The 20,911-nt window shown below is 38.7% G+C and overlaps 1 protein-coding gene across 1 annotated transcript; it reads left to right on the plus strand.

Moving 5' to 3' along the window:
* The first annotated feature begins 1,442 nt into the window (after positions 1 to 1,442).
* On the plus strand, positions 1,443 to 20,911 carry LOC118806499. Its single transcript, XM_036567930.1, has 8 exons — positions 1,443 to 1,593; positions 5,954 to 6,084; positions 10,961 to 11,123; positions 11,204 to 11,317; positions 11,463 to 11,495; positions 18,094 to 18,357; positions 18,975 to 19,343; positions 20,880 to 20,911. Exons 3-8 carry the CDS (start codon positions 11,033 to 11,035, stop codon positions 20,909 to 20,911), a joined length of 903 nt encoding a protein of 300 aa, XP_036423823.1. The 5' UTR covers positions 1,443 to 1,593; positions 5,954 to 6,084; positions 10,961 to 11,032.

Raw genomic sequence — 20,911 nt, forward strand, 5'->3', positions numbered from 1 at the left:
TGTGCCCTGATTGGTGTTCTTGCTTTGTGCTTCTTTAGTTTTGACATGTTATGTTTTTATACACACATAAACCAAAAGGAACGACAGATTTCTCATAATGTAGTGGAGTAAAAAGTGAGATATTTGACTTTGAAATGTTGTGGAGTGAAAGTAAAAAGTCCCCAAAATGGAAAAACTTCAGTAAAGTACAGATACACAAAAAACTACTTAAGTACAGCAACGAATTACATTTTCTTCGTTACTGTCCACCACTGCTGTTTTGACATCTGCAGTGACACACTCCTTGACATTGATCAATAGGCTGACAGAGTGCTGCCTGATGCACATATGTAAACACAGCAAAGAGTAAAACGGGATGCTGCTTTTGCAGCTGTCAGGAGGAACAATGAAACAGAGAAAAGGTTCTCTGAGGTGTGGCAGCAGAACCCCTGCCTTTCTGACGTTTCCTTGAGGGAGAACCATGAGTCCAAAATAGCATTTACAGCCTCTGTTTACATAAAGTAAACCTGGTATCTACACCTATGTAATGTCCTTGATATGTTAACACATCTGTTACCTCAGGTGCTCTTCATGACAAATGGAACGACTCCACAGTTGCTTTTCGTTTTGTTTCTTTTTCTTTTCAAAACACAAAACCACCAGCATCACACACAGCGCTTCTGACTGACAGCGTCTTGACCCTCCTCCTCGATGACCCATGAACTCATGCAAGGATGTTAATGATGGTTTGGTTGGTGTCAAACTTGTAGTGCTGTCCCTCGACTAAGTCATGGAACAAATTCATGGCACTATCTTTGCCTAATTAGACATAGTGACCATCGAGAAAAACTCAAATATTGTGTAGTTTGATCCGGGCATAAGCTGCACTGGGATTTGGGCATTTGTTTATGATGCTTTTATTTTTTGTCATATTATGTTCACTGGTCTTTTTAAGATCAACTGGAGGGAACAACAGGACTTTGTGTACTTGTGTTTCTCTCTCTCTCTCTCTCTCTCTCTCTCTCTCTCTCACATATTTCCACTATAAATTCTTTTGTGTTAATTGTGACAATTTAATAAACTTACACAATACCACTGCAATGCATATTTTGTTGTTGACCTTTGTTCTGTGGTCTGCATTTACATGTCCATGAGACAAGTCCCCATGAAAGCTTAATGTCGAGCCCTGTTTTATTTCTGAATCATAACTGTGTCTGCTGCTTGGCCAGTTGCACAAGTTTGCCCAAAGCAGAGGCAAGTCCACAGATTATTCTGAAGTCTGAATACCGATGTGTGCAATTTCACTATTATGTACTCACTATACATACTGTGCATATTATGCCCATATTGCATGTGCATAATTCAGCTCTCAATACAGACTTTGTTGCATACGTGAAAACAAAACACAGGAAGTGGCAAAGGTAAAGGATGTTTGTGGTCGCCAAAATGATGGAGGGGTGGAGGTGTTAGTGAGAAACACAACAACTTTTGCATGTGTGGATTAGCTTTGGGTCTCTCAGACTGAGACCATTAACTTTGCTTGGGCCGAAATGAACACAATCCACACTCTACTGTTTGCTTCCTTTACAACAATCCATCCTACTTTTCTGGCAGGTAAGAGCTCAAAGAATGTTATTCATTGAAATTTTGACTTGTATGCTTATAGAAACATTCAGCTGTGCCTGCTGGCTTTTAAATTGCCTTTTCTATTTAGTCAGATGAATAATTCCACACTGTTTTTAATTTCTGATTTTCCTTTATTGCCAGCCATAACATCTTCCATAATATTCGACCACCCAGTGCAGACTGTATTAGTGTACACATTTCCACAATTTAGTTGATCAGCAAACAAATGTTTGGTGTCCAAAGTTTTAGCACTGCAACTATGAGGCTAATGTAGCTAACAGGTAATTGAAGCTTATACCTGACTAATTGGCATGGTGCTAACTGCATGCCTGAAACTTTGTGGAGCTGTTCAGTAATCTAAGGCAATGGCAAGGCAATTTTATTTTTATAGTTCCTTTTATACACTGCAGTCATTCAAAGTGCTTTACAAATGAGAAAATACAAAGATAATTCAAATTAAAATTTAAAAAGTAACAAAGTCAAGGAGAATAGAAATTAAAACACGATTAAAACAATGGATTTAGAGAGAAGAAATGAAATATCAAAAAAAAAAATCAAATAAAAAAATTAATCAGGACTACAGAGAGGTGTTAGAGGAGAGAAGTGCAGTAGAGCTAACAGTGTTTAAACTGAGCTGAAAGCTGCTCAAACAGGAACGTTTTCAGGCCGATTTAAAGTGTCCAGTGTCAGGGCTCTTCTAAATGCTCTCTGTCCACTGGGTCCATTGAAGGGCAGCATAGTAGCCAAACGCTGCTTCTCCATGTTCAGTCTTCACCTTCAGCAGGACTGACTGACCAGTTCCTAATGATCTGAGAGTTCTGCTCGGCTCATATTGCTGCAGCTCCTTAAAGCCTATTCTGGAACAGACTGGTAGCCAGAGTAAGGGTTTAAGGGGGAGGGGTGTTCCTTCTTTTACTCCTAGTGAGACTCTGGCAGCTGCATTCTGAATCAGCTGAAGCTGTTTGATTGTCTTTTTTGGGGTCCAGTTAGGAGACCATTACAGTGATCAATCCTGCTAGAAATAAAGGCGTGGATGAATTTCTCCAGGTCTGATTTAGTCAGAACATCTCTGATCCTGTCGATGTTCTTAAGATGATAAAAAGCTGATTTAGTAACTGCTTTGACACGACTGATAAAACTAAGATCAGAGTCCATCAGTCCACCGAGGTTACATACTAGTTCTTTAGATTTTAGGGCTCTTGAATCCAGATAGGCAGCTAGTCTTTTTTTATCACCTCTTCTTTTAACAAACTCTGTAAGTGTTTGGGAACTGAGGAGACACTGCTATAGTTTTGAAAGTGAAATGTTTTCCCATTTTTGCTTAACATAGGATTTCAGCTGCTCAACAGTTCAGGGTCTCCTTTGTAGTATTTTTCATTTTATAATGTGCCAAATGTTTTCAGTGGTGACAGACCTGGACTGCAGGCAGGTCAGTTTAGTGCCCGGACTCTTTTATTATGGAGCAATGCTGTTGTAATACATGCAGAATGTGGTTTTACATTGTCTTACTGAAATAATCAAGGCCTTCCCTGAAAAAGACGTCGTCTGGATGGCAGCATATGTTACCAAAACCTATATATATTGTTCAGCATTAATGGTGCCTTCGCAGATGCGCACATCACCCATGCCATGTGCACTAATGCCCCCTATACCATCATGAAAACTGACTTTTGAACTGTGCACTGATAACAAGCTGAGTGGTCTTTAGCCCGGAGGACACAGCGTCCATGATTTCCAAAAAGAATTTCAAGTATTGATTCGTTGGACCCCAGGACACTTTTCTGCTTCCCCTCAGTCCATTTTAAACGAGCTCAGGCCCAGAGAAGGTGGCAGCGTTTCTGGATCCTGTTTATACATGATTTCTTCTTTGTGTTTTAGAGTTTTAACTTGCATTTGTGAATGCAGCGACAAACTGTTTTCACAGACAGTGGTTTTCAGAAGTGTTTCTGAGCCCATGCAGTGATTTCCACTACAGAATCATGTCTGTTTTTAATGCAGTGCTGTCTGAAGGCTTACATACAGAGATTTCTCCAGATTCTCTGAGCCTTTTAATGATATTATGTACCGTAGATGATGAAAAGGAAAAGTTCTTTGCTGTTTTACGTTGAGAAATGTTATTCTTGAATTGTTACACTATTTGATCATGCAGTCTTTCACAGAGTGGTGAACCCCTCCTCATCTTTACTTCTGAAAGACTCCGCCTCTCTGAGATGCTCTTTTACACCCAATCATGTTACTGATCAGTTGATAATGAACCACCAGGTGTTTTTTTTAGCATTACACAACTTTACCAGCCTTTTGTTCCCCTGTCCCAACTTTTTTGGAACGTGTTGTTGGCTTCAAATTCAAAATGGGCAAATATTTTTCAAAAAATAATAATATTTCTCAGTTTCAACGTTTGATATGTTGTCTTTGAAGCATTTTCAATAAAATACAGGAGTTAATTAATTTGCACATCATTGCATTTTGTTGTTATTTACATTTTGCACAGAGTCCCAACTTTTTTGGAAATGCTGTTGTACATTTTGCACAGCATCCCAACTTTTTGGGGGTTGTAAATAGAGCCTGCTCACACCTTGCATTAACGTGTTTCATGTCCAGATTGCATCTGGATAATCTTTGACCAGATTTCATTTACACTATTCACTAAAATGCATCCCCAGTGTGACCAAATGAGATCTTGTACTGTTCCCGTGTTCTCTATTCCTTCATCAGTGGTCACAAAAAAAAGCACACCAACATATTCGCCGTTTCTGTTTTGCTTACAGCCCAGAGTGCATGAAGGCTCTTGGTTTGAGAATAACTCCAGCCTCACATATTCATTGTTTATCCTCTCGCCTGCTAGTCAGCACTCAGCAGATGTATTTCTGCTCCTTACAAGGTGTAAATGCAGGGTGTAAACAGGCTCATATACTCTATTCTTTGGTCTTGTTTTCTGTGAAGTCTCTGTTGCTTTGACTGAGTTCTGAGTTCTTGTGACCTTTGCCCGTTCCCCTGATTTTAGCAGTATGGAGTTTGCCTGTGCTGTTTCTGCTTTCCTGTTTGAGAGTTGGATTACCTCAAGTAAAGCTACTCTGCACGTGCATCCTGGCTACAAGCCCCTTTCATTTCAATTTCATTTACCTCCCCCTCTCTCCTCACTGATTACTGAAAAAGCATACATTAAATATTGGCCATAAAAGTCTGTCTCTACCAAACCCCAGACAGGTTTTAAGGTAGCTACTCATACAGTTAATAAGATAAAATCCAGCCAAGTGAACCAACTGATTTCTTAATTATGTTACATGATACTTTGCCATCAATATGCTAGTTAACAATGGATTTTCATGCCTATTGTAGTTCGTTATGAGTAGGTAACACAGTACAACTTTGATTTCTCATCTAATCGCTAACAGAGCTAGCTACAGAGCTAGTAGCCTAAAACTGAGCAGCTACAGGAACTGTGCTAATGCTAATGTTGAAGCATGCTGATTTAGCTGGTCCAAATAAAAAACACTGTATAATGAAGGTTTCATTTTATAAGCATAATCTGTTAATAACATGTATAAACTCACATTTTTATCATAGCAATGTTATATTTTAGCCTACAGTATGTTTTCTCCACTTCAAAAAGTCACTCTGAATGATGTTAGCATCTTATGCAGAGAACAACAGGGAAACAAACACATTCTCCATCAATCTGACGAACGATTTCACCATGCAAAGAACCATTTAACCATACAAAGGGTTCTTTGAGTGGTCATGGTTTTATATAGAACCACTGTCTTTACTAAAGAACCCTTGAAGAACCATATTCTTTAAGAATATAGGATACTGCATGATCAGAACGGTGCTGATCATTTAATCTCATGAATGGAGATCTGTGAAAAGAAACTTTTGAAACTGCCGAGGTCCAGACCTCAGTGTTCTCACACCTGCTTACAGCTATTTGAGGACATGAGAAGGAAACTAGAGGCAAAGTGCTTCAGTGTAATTAAAATTAAAATCAAAACTTTATTTTGTAAATAAAAGATGGCATAATATTACTCGTCTTTTCCTGCACTTGAACAAAACAACAGTTAAATAGTTAAAAGTATTCTACAACATGTGTGAAAACAGGTGAAGTGTTCATAGTTCAAGAGTTTTCAGTTGGAACGCTTTGCCTAACAACCCAGTCTTCATGTGTAAACGATGGTAATGTTCATTGCTTACACTCATTTACTTTGTCTTATGTCTTTCCCACAGGGAAAGCATGATTACAACTTACATCAAAGGAGATACGCCTTTTCCAGAATTTAGTTTCATCTTGATGTTGGATGACGTCTCAGTTCTACACTTTGATTCTGAGAAAAGTGTTGCCTGTTCCCAGAGGCCTTGATGATACAGTGGAAGAAGCTGGTGTGATCAACCCAAATCGCTTCAAGACAGTAGGTTCCTACATGCATGCTGACCTTGTGGAAAGATGGTTGTATGCAACATCTGACCTTAATCTAACTGACAGTAAGTGTAATTCTTTTTGCAAATATATTTGCTGGTTCAACCCTTTTTCAGCATGTACTCCATGTGTTCAAAAAAAAACCGTGTGCAGGTAAAATAAACACATATAAACTGAAGCAACCTATGGAAGTTTTTGATATTTATGATTTATGATTTTAAGATGAAAGCAAAAGCAGAGGAGAAAGGAGAAAAGACAGAGTTGTGAAAAATTCTCTCTCAACATAAATAACAATATGTAATCGTTCCTGGTTCCTTTGTGCCCAAAGGCCCATTTTTATTAAATACAGATTTTCTGCAGTTCAGTACTGTTTAGTGTTTTAATAAAAATATGATGATCTTCTGTGTGAACAGCTGTTCAAATCTGTGTCTGCTGGTCATGTACTGGCTGAGTTTCTGAGCTCAAAATGAGCTAAAATTATCACTTAAGAAACAGTCACTACTGAAACATTTGGTACAGTTTGGGTAGAGTTCATCTTTTGTTTTACTAAAATAAACATATTTAATAAACATATTAAAGGGTTACTCAAAGCAAAAGTTTTTTAGTCCAAGATCAGTTACCCAAAAGTCCCAAATGTGCTTTGAGAAAAATTGGTAGAATGATCCATATACAGTTTAGAGGATTAACTTTAAAACCCCACACTTCAAACTATTAGTAAGAAAAAGACAATATAACATATTTCATATATAAAAGGGTATTATAATATATATATATATATATTATATATATATATATATATATATTTGGGGTGTGAAAAAACAGGACAAAATTGACTCACCAACAATTTGGAAGCAATAATTTAGTAGATTAACCTCACATAAATGAACTATGAAAATTTATATATAAACAGAAAATAGATACATAAGTAGAAAATTTATATGATGGTATAATTAAGACTATTGATGTTTTCAATGTATATCGTGTGTATTTATGTAGATGTTTTATTAATAAAACCATTTTGGGTGCTAAAGTAAACATTTTTTATAGATTAAAAATGGCATATTATTCCGGATGTCCCCTCACCACATTAAAAACTGAAGTAAATCTAAAATAGTTTTATTGGGCAAAATAGTGAAAACAGAAATTGTCTTGCTTTCTAACCTTAATGAGATGTGTGACGAGTGTGTTCCCTGAGCATGGCAAAAACGGTACAAAGGTGAAGTCAGCTTCTTATTAGCCAGCTTCTTCAAATTTAGGAACTTAGCAAATATTACAATCAGTTTTAGTGGCTTGTAGGCAGAGACTGTGGTGTTTCCTGAAGCAGCTGGCTCAGAAAGGAGAGCTGCACATGGAAAAAGATCAAGCCAGCTGCAGCTATCTCTTAAAGAACAGACTCAATGTGTCTGAGGTGGTCCTCACAGCTGATGCTGAAGATGACCACGTCGTCCAGGTACCCTGCACAGCAATCTTCACATTCCTTCAGCACATGCTCCATTAAATGCTGGAAGGTTCCTAGTGCATGCTGAAAAACTGGATGAGACCCAAGGGAATTCTGTGCCAATGATACCTGTCAGTAACTCTCAAAGGTCATGGATTGGGATGTGCTGTACATGCCCTAGCCTCTCCAGGAGTTCAGGAATCTTTGGCATCAGGTTTGCATCAAACTTGAATACTGCATTTATCTTTCTAAAGTCAATGCAGACTCAGTGATCTATTGGGCTTTGGTACATTGATGATCCGGCTGCACCACTCACTTCCTGAAGGTTCACTGACACCCAACTCCAGCATGGTACGGATCTCTGCCTTTAGGGGTTCTGGCACCGGGTAAGGCCTCTGCTAGATCGACATGTCATCTTTAAGATTAATGACTTGCTTGTTGTACAGCGACACAGTTGACTGGAACACTGACAGACACGTTTGGAAGCAGTGTCCAAAGACCCCTTTTGGTGTGTGGTCAGGTGGTCTAACTTTTGACGTGGGGAAGATCTCCACATCCATAACTCACTGATTACCTCTCCACCTTCTCCTTCCATTTGCTGGACCATCATTGCCATCTGTGGACCCTCTCCACTTCCTCATGAAGTTCTCATGATTGATCTATGAGGTATTATCTTTATATGTCACTGACACTGCCATTGTCAGTAGCAGGAGGATCTTCTGACCTGGGTTTTCTATTTGGGCTTTCTCCAGATGCAGACTAGCCTCCTCCCTTAAGGATTCTAGGTGGTCTCTATCTGCAAGATGTAACCGATGATACCCTCTGTGTTTTGATCCTAAGACTTGTCCTCCTACTGATGATGTAACAGGTCCAGGGGTCCTCGCACTGATGAGCCATACGAGAGCTTGAATAGATGAATACGTGAAACGGCGACCACTTGTCTCCATCTTTCCTTGTGTCTGACACAAACGTCTTCAGCATCAACTCAAAGTTTTTGTTGAATCTTTCAGCCAGTCCATCAGTTTAGGAATGATAGGGAGTAGAGTGTATACTGGTGATTCCTAGTTGCTTGTACATAATACAAGATAAGAAATTCATGCCTTGGTCCATGAAAATCTCATCTGGAAAGCCCACTTTCACAAAGAGCTGCACAAGTGCTGCTATAATTTTGGTGGTTGTGATGGGCCATAAGGGGACCTGGTGGTATAGTCAGATAGATCAAGATTGTACCTGAACCCACTCCTCAGTTTTTTTTGCCAGCTGTTCAAAATGAAGCAGGTAGTTTTCGATATCCTCCCCCTCGTGGAACATTGGCATCTGTGGCTCAGATCGATAAAGCTCCCTTCTTTCAGGTTGAGAGGACTCTTACTGCACACACCTTGATGAGTTGAGGAACAATATCTTGAAAAAGTTGAGAATGTGGAGGTGCTGGTCTAGGAAGAGGTACTCTAGGGCTGCGGTTATCTGAAGAGAGCATGGATGTCAGGAATCCTGGTGTTCTGGCTGCAGCAAATGCATCCTGTTTAATACTCCCATTACCTTGTCTTGTAAAGTAAGTTGTTTGGTCCGAAGCTCTTGGACTAGTCTCTCCTCCTGTTCCTGCTGCAAAGAGAGACACTGATGAAAGAGCATCGTCAGTGTGGACACCACAAACAGATCCTCTGGAGCAGTAGGGGAACCAGTATGTGCTTCAGGCTAGGCGCCGTGGTCCCTCCTCCTGCTCTGACTTGTCCTATTGTCCTTCTTCATCATCTGTTACTAACTCACCTTGAGAAGCCTTGTTTTCTGGGACTGTAGTCCAATCTTCTTCTGCATCAACACTCTTTTGCATCTAACCCCAACCTCGTGCATAGAGACAGGAATCCCACCATCCTTCTTCTAAAAGATCCCACCATTACCACCACCTGCCACACCTTGCTCTGGTGAAGGTAGTATAGGCCGTCACAAAGCAACTCACTGAGTTGCTTTGCTTATGGGCAAGGATTTCAACAATAACATCTGGGCTTTTTCAACCTCAAAACGGTGATCAAAACACCCATATCTCAAAATAAAGAGGTCATATGAAAAAGATGTCCTTGTTGGAATTAATTTTTACAAATTTGTATTTTTCTTTTTTTATGATTTGATTTTTTTCAGAGTGAAAAGAAAAGGTAAGACATTTTTCTTGTTTTTTTTCAGCCATAAGATGTCACTATTTTTATAGCTCCCTAATTTTTTATGTTAGGATACTGTTTGACAAACATGCCACAAGCTTGGGGAAATTCACATTTTAGCCACCCCAGGATTTATGATTTGATCTGTGATATAATCTCTGTTAGCCACCCTGAAAGATCGAGAACTAAACTGTACTTGACATTACAAGAGTACAAGAACACATAAAAATTCACCCACATTATCTCACTGTAAAAAAATTAAGTCAGCTCAACTTACAAATTACAATTTTAACAATTTCCTACATTATTTAACGTTGTCTTAACCCCTTTAATGTTCAGGGCCCAAAGTTTTATTACACATTTCTATGATCTAAGAACAGCTCATTCAGTTTGCAGTGAAGTCCCTGTAGTTACTGAATAATAAGCCTTAGTATGTAATAAGCCTGAGATTTTAAGGGGTTATAAAGTTTTATGTGGGGAAATTTAACCTAATATTGCCAAGCACATAAATGGGCATAAAAAAGCCAAAAATGTATGTTTTTTAGTATAGCATCTCGGTTAGGTCAGCAATAAAATTTAAATAACCCACCCTCTGATCAGGGCATTACTTACGAACGAAGACCATTTTTTATCCTTTTGGATAAAGTGGTTGATGGCAGGGTCGTGCAACTGATCCTTTGCTTTTAAATTCATCAACAATTGCATCTCATTCTGATGGCGACGGGCTGACTTGGATAAACTTTCTAAATCACAAAATCCATCTTTGGCCGAAGACCCACTCCCAAATTGCCTCAAATTGAGTTGAAATGCCTCTCAAAAGCCTTTCTGCACCAAATTATGGTGCTCTGGTGCAGGTCGTCCTATGCTGATTAACTCCAAATTTTCATTAAAAGTTCGTCCCCACAGCGGGCGGAACTTGTCATAAAGTACGCAATAACAAAGCCCTCCTCTGTAGAGGGAAGATATGATTGGTCAGTTTTACTGTCATTTAAAAATTGCTTGGCCCTCTGTAAATTTATAGCTGGACCACCAAATCACCATCGTTCTTTCCAGCAACAGCAGATACGGCAAAATTCGGATAGGGGGAGGCAGAGGGGCTTCTTTAATTTAACCCTTCACATTCCAATACAGGAATATGCAGGTTTGAAGGATTTATTTGCTTAGATTTGTGTTTGCTTAGATGCTGATTGTCAAAGTATGATCAGATAAAACTAGAACTGCTCAATTTTACAATATTATTTTTAGAATACCTTAGGCCCCCTCTGAGGGCGTAGAGGGCCCTGACTGTTACCCTCTGGTTGCCACAAATCTAAACTTGATATGGGATTCATGTTCTGAATTTACAGCCAGTTTCTGACCTCCTGACCACTGGAGGAGACCTGCTGCCCAATGGAGACGGGACCTACCAGATGAGGAAGAAACATGGAGCTCAGTGAAGAGGAGCTGAAGAAGCACAGCTACACTTGTACAGTCACCCACCTCAGCCTGGACAACAAGCTGGACGTCCATTTGGGTACTGAATCTCAGAGTGACACAGAAAATTCCTCAGCTGACTCTGAGCTTTTTATCACTTTCTCAAATGATGTGTTTCAGATTTTGATCCAGGGGAGCCCATCAGGTCCATTGTTGGCTCTGTGTTTGCTGCTCTGGTCTTGGTGTGTGTGATGGTGGCCGTCGTCTGGATGGTATACAGGAGAAAACGTAGAGGTAAAAAAGCCGATTAGAAGAAGGAGCTTCTTTAGCTATGCACTAACAAAAGACAAAAAAGGTACTAAAGTTGGTTGGAGAAGTACTCAAGAGTTTCTCTGATTAATTTCTCTGATCATTCTCTCAGTATCGTCTCTTTTTACAGCTTCCTCTAGGCGTAGGAATGGACCAGCCTCCAGTAAGTGTTTTTAATGATAAGTGAGATATTTATTGTGTATGTTTCACTGACAAGTACTCTTTCATACAAGAATGTCAGTGCAATGCAGAAAATGCAACCACTTTGTAATGCCAGGACACTGAGAGGCAAAGTTAAAATGAATACAGTACATATTGGTATGGTATGCAGTTTATACTAGTACAGTATGTAGTATACTATAATAAACTGTATGTGGTGTGCAGTTTACACTGGTTCATCCCCATCATTCTTCTGATGAATAAACTTTCACTCTTCATACATAAACAAAAGCATCTTCCATAAAATAGCTCGGGAGCGCCCTCTAGCATTTGAGAAACCCAGAAGACTTACAGAGTGATAATTCTCCTCTCTACAAGTTCTCTGGTCGGGGTCGAGCACTCGAGCGGTGCAGATGTGCTGAGGGCCCCCACGGTTAACAGCTACCTACAGAGCTTTGTTAGCATTCTGACCAATGTGTGATACAGCTCAATGAAGCACCTTGACCAGGACTTGTAAACAGCTGAGTTTCTCTCCTTCCTTCGCACCAAACACTAAAATACATTTTACTGCATTCTTTTATTTATGTGCATTTGCTTTGCATTCTGCTTGTTGTGGCTTAATATTATTGTGAAAAACATTACAACTGGAAAATAATTGCAGTCAGCTTAAACTGCCATTAGGCGATTATGTAATAATTGTGAAAGGCCTAATTAGCGATTAAGAAGGTTTGTAATTTGTACACTGGACATGATGTTGAGCCATCCAGGAGAGAAGACTGATTTAGGGTCCTGTTTTTTTAAGAAGGTGAAGGCAGGTGAGACCGGCATCGAGAGAACCTGAGAGGGAGATCAGGTTCACTGACACTAAATATGTTTTCCACATATTGTATTTCTGAAGTGTTTTGTGTTGTTGTATCTGTAGTTTGGACTCATTTGAGTCTCTTTTAGTAGAAATCTTTACCTAAATTCCGGCTGACCGCCTGTGTATAAAATGCAAATGAGCTCTATGAACAGGTTTAATAGTATTTTTATTAGAGAAGTCAATTAAAATCAGCCTGGTTTATTGTCCTTGTAAAAGAAACGATGTGTAAAATCCTCTCTTGCTTTGTGTGATGATGAAGCAAGAGGCACATTAATGTAACAGTTGTCTGTTGTTGCCAATATAAAAAAGTGGGTGGAGCCTCAGAACAGCATTGTTCTGTGTAACTTCATTAAAAATTCACCACATAACCAGCTCAGCGTTGTGTGAAGGGGAAGAATCTGCGGCTCATACTTGTGTTAGAATGAACAGAGTTAACTGCTGGTTCTCTTTACTGGTTCTTCTTTCAGTCTCTAGCGCTGCTCTGGCAGGTAGGAGCTCAAAGATCTTAACATTAATGGAAATCTGTACTTTAGAAAATGCTGTTTATGCAAATGTACCTGTTGACTTTCGTTATCTATCCCCTTTCCTTCTTAATTAGATTCTATATTTCATCAAATATATTGATCCAAAGTAATTTAACGCTTTTTAAATGGGACTTAACTGACACTAAAATGGTAAAAATGCCTGTTAATAATCTGTATTTGCATCTGTTAACTATAAACATCAGATCGTTTCACTTTAAGGCAGCGTTTCCCAGAACTCAGCAAGACAACAGTTTACTAATCCCAACAAGTAGCCATGACAGGCAAGAACAGATTTATTTCCAATTTACAACAAACAAACAAATAAATACTCACAGTCTTTGATCTCCAAGAACAACAGTAAAACCTCCACTGGCATTATCATTTGTGCCAATTCTTTTAACTATTTATACAGCATTTTTTATGCTCCTGAAATGCGCCCAAAGTGCGTTAGAGTTTATTTAAAGACCCCCTGCACTCTTTTATTATGACTATATATTGCTTTTTGTGTTCAATGTTACCATAATGCAAGTTCACACTGTTCCATTAATGAAGGCTTTTAATGTATCAGTTTAGCCTATGCTAGTGAGAGGATTATGACAGTCAAAGGACAGCTAATGAACATGCCTGTGCTAATGTAGCTAACTTAATGTCCCTCCTGAAACAGACCACACTGACCAGCATGAATTCCATGCTGGTCTAAGCGGGTTATACTAGACTGGTGCTGGTTTAGCTGGTCACCCAGCATGGTGACCAGAGTACGCTGGTTTTAGTGGTGATTAGCATAACAGCTATTGATAACAAGCTGTCGCTGTTGTTGGAACAAAACCTTGCATCTCCAAAATCGTAACTTTACAGGACAAGGAAAAAACCTTCTTTACTGTCAATGTAAGTCAATGGAACCAGACCCCAAGTCATTTCTGGCCATTTCTTTTGGTCCGTTCATCAGGCTACTTTTTGAATAAGGCATAACACAGGACAGCCAATCAGAACAGAGCTCATTTACATGTCGCTGTTGTCAGTGCAAAACCTCGTATCTCCAAAATGGTAACTTTACAGGAGAAGGAAAAAAAAAAAAACTACTTTACTTTTAATGTAAGTCAATGAAACCAGACATTTTTCCAAGTAATTTTGGGCCGTTTTATTTAGTCCATTCATCATGAAATTTACACACAATGTAAAGAGCAACAGACATTTTCAAATTATGTAAAAAACTGAAAAACAGCAACAGTGTAGATTAGACGTTTCGTCCTGATGGCAGTGAATGCTGGTTTTGCTGGTGATCAGCTATGCTGGTCTATGCTGGCTTTTCTAGCAGGAGTTTGAGACGCTGACTGTGCGGTTGGCAGTTAGCTAAAGTAGATAAATGATGGCGGCATTGTGCAAATTAAATTTATGTTCTATCTATCTGATAATCTATCAATTATAGTGTGTAGACCTGCTAGCCTCCTGGCTAAGCTATTATCTTCTTAGTAGCAGGTATAGCAACAGATTAGCATGCTGACAGCTTCACACACCACAGCACTGCTTTTGGTTTGGGCAGAGTGCTCCACTGATACACGCTTAGAGGACAGAGACTCACGTCTGACGGATTCACCGATGCTGTTGTGGAGCTGTTAGCTTAGCTACTCTTGCTCCATTATAACATCCTCGTTAGCACTAAAGGCTAGTGTTAAAAAAAAAGAAAGAAAAGAGCTGTTAGCCTGCCAAGATTAACTAGCATCTCTGCTGAAAAAAAGCACAGACCAGCATGCAATCCAGCTACATAACCAGAATGAACTCTGATAATCTAATGAAAAGCATGAATTTTCTCAGCATCTTGAAAAGCATGTGTCTTGTTTTGGATGTGTTTTTCAAGTGATAATATCAGAAACATCGGATGTACGAGATGGAGGCACAAGAACGCCACCACAATGCTATATTTACTAGTGAGAAACTCGGATTTTTCAGTGAACCCCGAGTTTCTGAGTTGGGGGCGTCAACAAAAAAGTAATCATAGCCGCTGATAAACTGAATGTATTTCGATTAATCAGCCACAACCTTAACACTGCAGGCTAAAACCATCCACACATGGAAACATGTATATGAGCACGTTATGTGACACATCTAACTGCATAAAAACATTATATATATCCTCATAAACATACTCTGCTCTTCACTTTGTTGTAGTAATGCAAAATACACACACTCTCTTTAATGACAGAAAAACAAAGGTAAACCAGAAACACTATTTCCAGGGTATCTGTCTCATTTTCAACCAAAAACACTTGAACACAAATCAAGTTGTACTTCCAAGGAGGACTTGAAGGCAGCAATGCATTGCAGTCCATGTTGAAATACATTCCAAACACTAAATGTATTTCAGAATATATTGCCATATTAGCCAAATATATTTTGAAATACATTTTTAAAATGCATGGGGAAATATTACACATAGAAATGTACCATACAAAAATAAATGCATGTAAATGTATTCATCAAATACATTTGAAAATCTATGAAAATTGCCCAGAGGTGAAGTTAAACCCAGGCCTCGAGGTATGGGAGGCCAAAGAGTTACTGGTTGAACTGGCTGTGAACAGAGGGAGACCTCAATGGCAGAGCACATGGGCCAGCTGGCAGTAAAAAACGAATGAATAGTGTAACAAAAAGTCTAGAAATGCTGGCCCAGATGCCAGCTTAACTAAAACTACTCAAGAGGAAACACCCCACGTAAACTGTGGCCTACAGGGTAACTGACCTGTGTGCAGCGGACTCAGCTCCACAATCACTGAAAAAACTAAACTGAAAGTGGGGCTAGCCAAAGGCTCAAGATAGGGAGGGAAAAAGGAGGAATAACTTGAATCATTTTAGGTTTTGCTTTATTCCCTTTGTCTTCTTTTATTCATTCGTTTCTCTTTTTTTAAATACTTACGCTGTTGTTACAAGAGACTCGAGAGCAAGGCTTAGAGGGATCAGGAGTAAACTCTGAGAGACTCGCGAGCAAATACCCAAATACCAGCTTGATCAAGAAGTGTGTACACATGCCACACAAACTCATGACTGAGCACAGAACAAAGAGCCACTTTTAAGTAGAGCTGAACACAGGTGTGGCTGGTTGTCTCCAATTACCTAGAGGTAGCTCTCTGCTCCCATCTAGTGGTGGCACTGGGTCTGACCACAGGATGGGTGAAAGAGCTCCTGCCTGTGGAAGACTCAGACTGACCTGCCACACTTTACTGTCCAATACCTTTAGATATGAATTTGTGTTCCAGTATCTTAATCTTAAATATGATCAAATGATCCTTTAACAGGACAGAGGCGAGTGTTGTAAGTATTGATACTCTGTGAAAATGCAGTTATGATCTGATATCTTGTTTATGTGAAATACATTGTGTATGAGTCTGACTGCAGACGTACATGGTTAATGTAAAGTACAGTGCAGATCACAGAAATATAGTATAGAAGCATGAACACTTAAAGAACCATTTGCATGCTTAAATAGCTATATATGGACCTTTATTGAACCTTTTTTGAAAATTGTTCTATATAGCGCCAAAAAATTGTTCTTCTCTTGTTACAAGCTTGACTTCGTAACTATAGAAGAATCCCTTTTGGTGCTATATAGAACTTCTCCATCAACCTGAAGAACCATTTTACCATGCAGACAACAATTTAAGCATGCAAATGGTTCTCTATAGAACTCATGGTTCTAATATAACCATTGCTTTCACTAAAGAACCTTTGAAGACCCGTCTTTTCTAACAATGTAGCATCCTCGGTTACACCAAGGTCTTTGAAAAAACTTGAAGGTCAAGGAAAAAGTCTACAACCTTAATTTGAGCAGACACAGGACCCAACAGCAACACTTCTGCTTTATCCGAGTTTTGCGAGAGGAAGTTCTTGGTCATTCAGGCTCTTCTGCCTTTAACATAATCTTCATTATGTGTAACTGTGTAACTGTATCTGGCTGAGCTGACGCGTATAACGTATCATTAGCATAAAAGTGAAAGGCAACACTGAAGCTAAAGAATTGTGTCCTGGAGGCTGCAAATAAAGAAGAACAATGACCCTAAAATAGAGCCTTGTGGGACACCATATTGCGTTCTCTGTTTGGAAAACTCCCCATTTACACTGACTGTTAGTATAATAAGACTTAAACCAAGCAAGAAACCAAACATTCTAAATGAGTATAAAGGTTGTATTTGAAGACAGTGACATATCTAGGAGGCATAGTGTGACATTTCTGTCACTCCCTAACTAATTGGTTAATTAGTGGATGGCTACTCTATTGTGTAAGACTTTCTGTCCATCTCCTGAAGGCCTAACCTTTATGAAAATGGCTCTAGATAGTACCCAGAAGCGTTGTTCCATTGATATAGACACATTATCTGTATGAAAGAAGCCTGGAAGCACTACGTTTTTTAAGAGTGTACTTAGATATTATGGGAAAAAAAGAATTAATTGGAGATGTTACTAGTGGGTGTTTCAAGACTTTTACCCATTTGGTTCCATCCTTTTATTTAATTTCCAGTCAAAATGGCATTAAGTACAATCTTTTCATTTTCAGCGTCAGAAATAAAATCAGAAAACATACGTACATACATCATCTAAACCGCTTATCCTTCTGGGTCGCGGTGGGGTGCTGGAGCCTATCCCAGCTGTCATTGGGTGGAAGGCAATCAGAAAACATATTTCACCAAAAATGACACAGAAGCCTCAACAGCTAAATCTAATCTCAGCTGTCTGAGTGTCAGTGAGTCACTCTTCACCGTTATTCCAGCTTCCATTCTTTTCAGGAGACTCACTTTCAGCTCCTCTAAGAATCTGCAGACACACCTCCAAAGTTCAGTCTTAGCAGCTGGTTGATCGTTTTCTGAAGTAATCAAACACATTCAGTGGTGTTGAGGTCTGGACTCTGGGGTGGTCAGTCCACTGGTCTGAGAACAACAGCAGCTTCTTTGTTTGATGTGTAGGCCGTGGTCTTCTTAGTGGTGTGCTTGGGGTCTTTATCTTGCCGCAGAATTAAATTTCATCCCATTCAAACATTTTCCAGAGGGCATTGCATGATGTATTAAAATTAGTTTTTACTTGAAAGCAGATCACCAAGTCCAGATGTTGTTATAAATCCCCAAACCTGCTCTGATCCTCCACCAGGCTTGACTGAAGGCTAGAAGAGTCTGTGTTCACACTGCTGACACTGTACTGTTAACATTTCAGACATTCTTCCTCTCTTACAGGTTCTCACTCTTTGGGGTTGCTTTCAACTTACATTAAAGGAGAGACGCCATTTCCTGAATTCAGTTTCACCCTGATGTTGGACGACATCACCGTTGGATACTTTGATTCTGAGAGGAAGACCTTTACTCCCCGAGGTCTTGATCAAGAACAGGAGGACGATGGTGTGGTCAACCCAGATCATGTCAAGACCATAAGTTACTCCATTCATGGTCATCTTGAGGAAACCTGTTTATATGTAAAATATGATTTAAACTATACTGAAAGTAAGTGCCGTAGTTTTTGTACAAACATTTCTGTTACAGTAATATTAACACACTAAAAACTAGTGGAATTCCCTTCCTGACTGTCTCAGGGCTCCACAGACACTGAGGTCTGTTAAAACAAGCTTGAAGGCAATTTTATTTAGAAAGAGCTTCTCTTAAAATTTATAATGGATTGCTAATTTTATTATTTACTTATTTGTTTTTATGTATTATTATTATTATTATTATTATTATTATTAATGTAATATGTCTTTTCTAAATGTTATGTTTTTATAATTTTATTAAATTTACCTTTGCGGCACCTTGAGATTTTCACCTAAATGCAAGTTGAATTATAAATAAAATGCATTATTATTATTATTATTATCATCATCATCATCATCATCATCGTTTACCGCTTAGTCCAGATAGGGTCGCGGTATTATTTATTATTATTATTATTATTATTATTATAGTAGTAGTAGTTGAGTAATTCATATTAAATATTGAGTAATTATGCAGATATTGAATAATTCATAGTAGATACTGAATAATTGACCTCAATAGCAGTGAACAAATATCAGGGATGCTGGACAGGGTCAGTTTTGTGCTGATTTTCTCATTTATTTCCATTTTAGATATTTACGTTCTACAGAGACTGGTCGTATGTGAACTGATGGAGAATGACCAGCCTGGACAAATGATCACCAAGACTGCAATCGGAGGCTCAACAGTGGACGAACTGCGTTTTCATGAAAGCAAATTTACATATCAAGGTGTTTTAAACATCACAGCACAAAGACTGACACCACTTCTGGATGTAGCTCAGTGGGATTATGAACATCTGTACTATCCAGTGTGCATTAAAACCCTTAGAGGTTACCTTAGAAAGAGAAGCAGTCAGGTGAAGAGGAGAGGTAAGATACTCTTCTACAGGTCTGACAGATACTTGCTTTTCTGTCCATACGCAAGACGTTGTTGTGAAGCAATGTATAAACATGCCACAAGTTTGAAACAAAGATCTGAAATGTGTGTAATTTGGCACAAATTTGTGGCATGCTTATTAAAAACAAATAGCTATTCAGATATAAACTGTCTACACACTAAAAGACTTCTGCAAAAATGAAAACTCTAAGAAGTGAATTGTTGGTAAATTACTCATTATGGAACAATTTGGTGTTTTTCCCCTTAAGTGTAAACTGTAAGTCTGAAATACTGAAAAATCTCAGTTACTGAACAATTAAACCTACACAACCAGCATACATAGAGTGAAACTCACAGTATCTAAGAACTATTAAAATATATAACGTAATTAAATATTGTCTGAACTGTGCTAAACCTCATCACTATATCTCCTCTCCTGTTAATACTCACTGTGCAATATATCATCATAACCTGCTGCTGTAATGACTCTCACTGTGCACTTTACACTGTAATATCACTGCAACTCCTAGCTGTGTCTAGACTCATTGTGCATTAGTCTACCTCGTACCACTCAGCGCCTGCTCTCATGTAAATACAACAAATCTCATATGGTATGTAAATATGCAAATAGATATGCTTTATTTCTACCCTTATACTTAACTTATGTCTATTTTTATTTCTATTTTTTATTTTCTGCATAGTATATGTAAGTTTATGTGCAATTATGTCTTGCTACTGAAACACTGCAAAATCTATGTATCAGTCTCTGTCCATCCATCAGTCTGTCTGTCCATCCATCAGTCTATCTATCTATCTATCTATCTATCTATCTATCTATCTATCTATCTATCTATCTATCCATCCATCCATCCATCCATCCATCCATCCAATTACTAAATGTAAAGCAATGGCTCATTCCAAAAAAGTCAAATCCCTTTTACTTTGAGGTTTGAAGTTTTAATTTTAGCTCTGGAGCCACGAGGCTAATGTAGGTAACAAGCACTGGAAGCTTATACCCCACCAGTTAGCATGACACTCTAAATCATCACACACTCATCTCAAACCATGTGAAGTTGTTAAAGCTGCACTCTGTACGTTTTGGGGATTTGGAGACCTCTCTGGTGGAAGTGTGTAACTGCACTCCCAACGTGCGAAGAACATTTTACAGAGCGACTCACAGCAGCGCATGCTCATCATATTTTAGCCCATATATATTCTTCTCTCTCAGTAATGATACTGCTTTACATTTTAAGTAAAAATCTTACATAATGCAGCTTTATGTAATCACTAGTAGACTTGAATGTGTGGTATTTGACACTGTATGAACCACCGTTATCTATAAACGTGGATTAAAGTACATTAGCATAGCTAAACACAGTAACAGCCTTAATTATGTCCACTTCAGTCCATATTTATTGATAATGAGTCACAGTGTCAGAAACCACATAGTCAAGTCTATTAGAGACACTGAACAGCTCCACATGCTTTAACACATTAGCTAAACTGCAGAAACCAAGTATTCTTGTCTAATTTGGGGACAACAGTGTCAAATTAAGATCATTTTTGAGACCCGAAAATGACGTTTTCTCTGATATGGAATTCATGTTCTTCTCCTGCAGTGAAGCCTGTTATGACTAACATGCTCCTTTAG

Source organism: Colossoma macropomum, unplaced genomic scaffold (genome assembly GCF_904425465.1).
Source record: "Colossoma macropomum unplaced genomic scaffold, Colossoma_macropomum, whole genome shotgun sequence".
NCBI lineage: Eukaryota > Metazoa > Chordata > Actinopteri > Characiformes > Serrasalmidae > Colossoma > Colossoma macropomum.

Bases quoted from the DNA above. Each gene is read 5' to 3' on its own strand.
- LOC118806499 (XM_036567930.1), top strand. From the start codon at position 11,033: ATGGAGCTCAGTGAAGAGGAGCTGAAGAAGCACAGCTACACTTGTACA. The intron at 11,496-18,093 runs GTAAGTGTTTTT...CCTCTCTTACAG, and splicing joins TAGGAATGGACCAGCCTCCA to GTTCTCACTCTTTGGGGTTG. The intron at 19,344-20,879 runs GTTTGAAACAAA...CTTCTCCTGCAG, and splicing joins AATGTATAAACATGCCACAA to TGAAGCCTGTTATGACTAAC.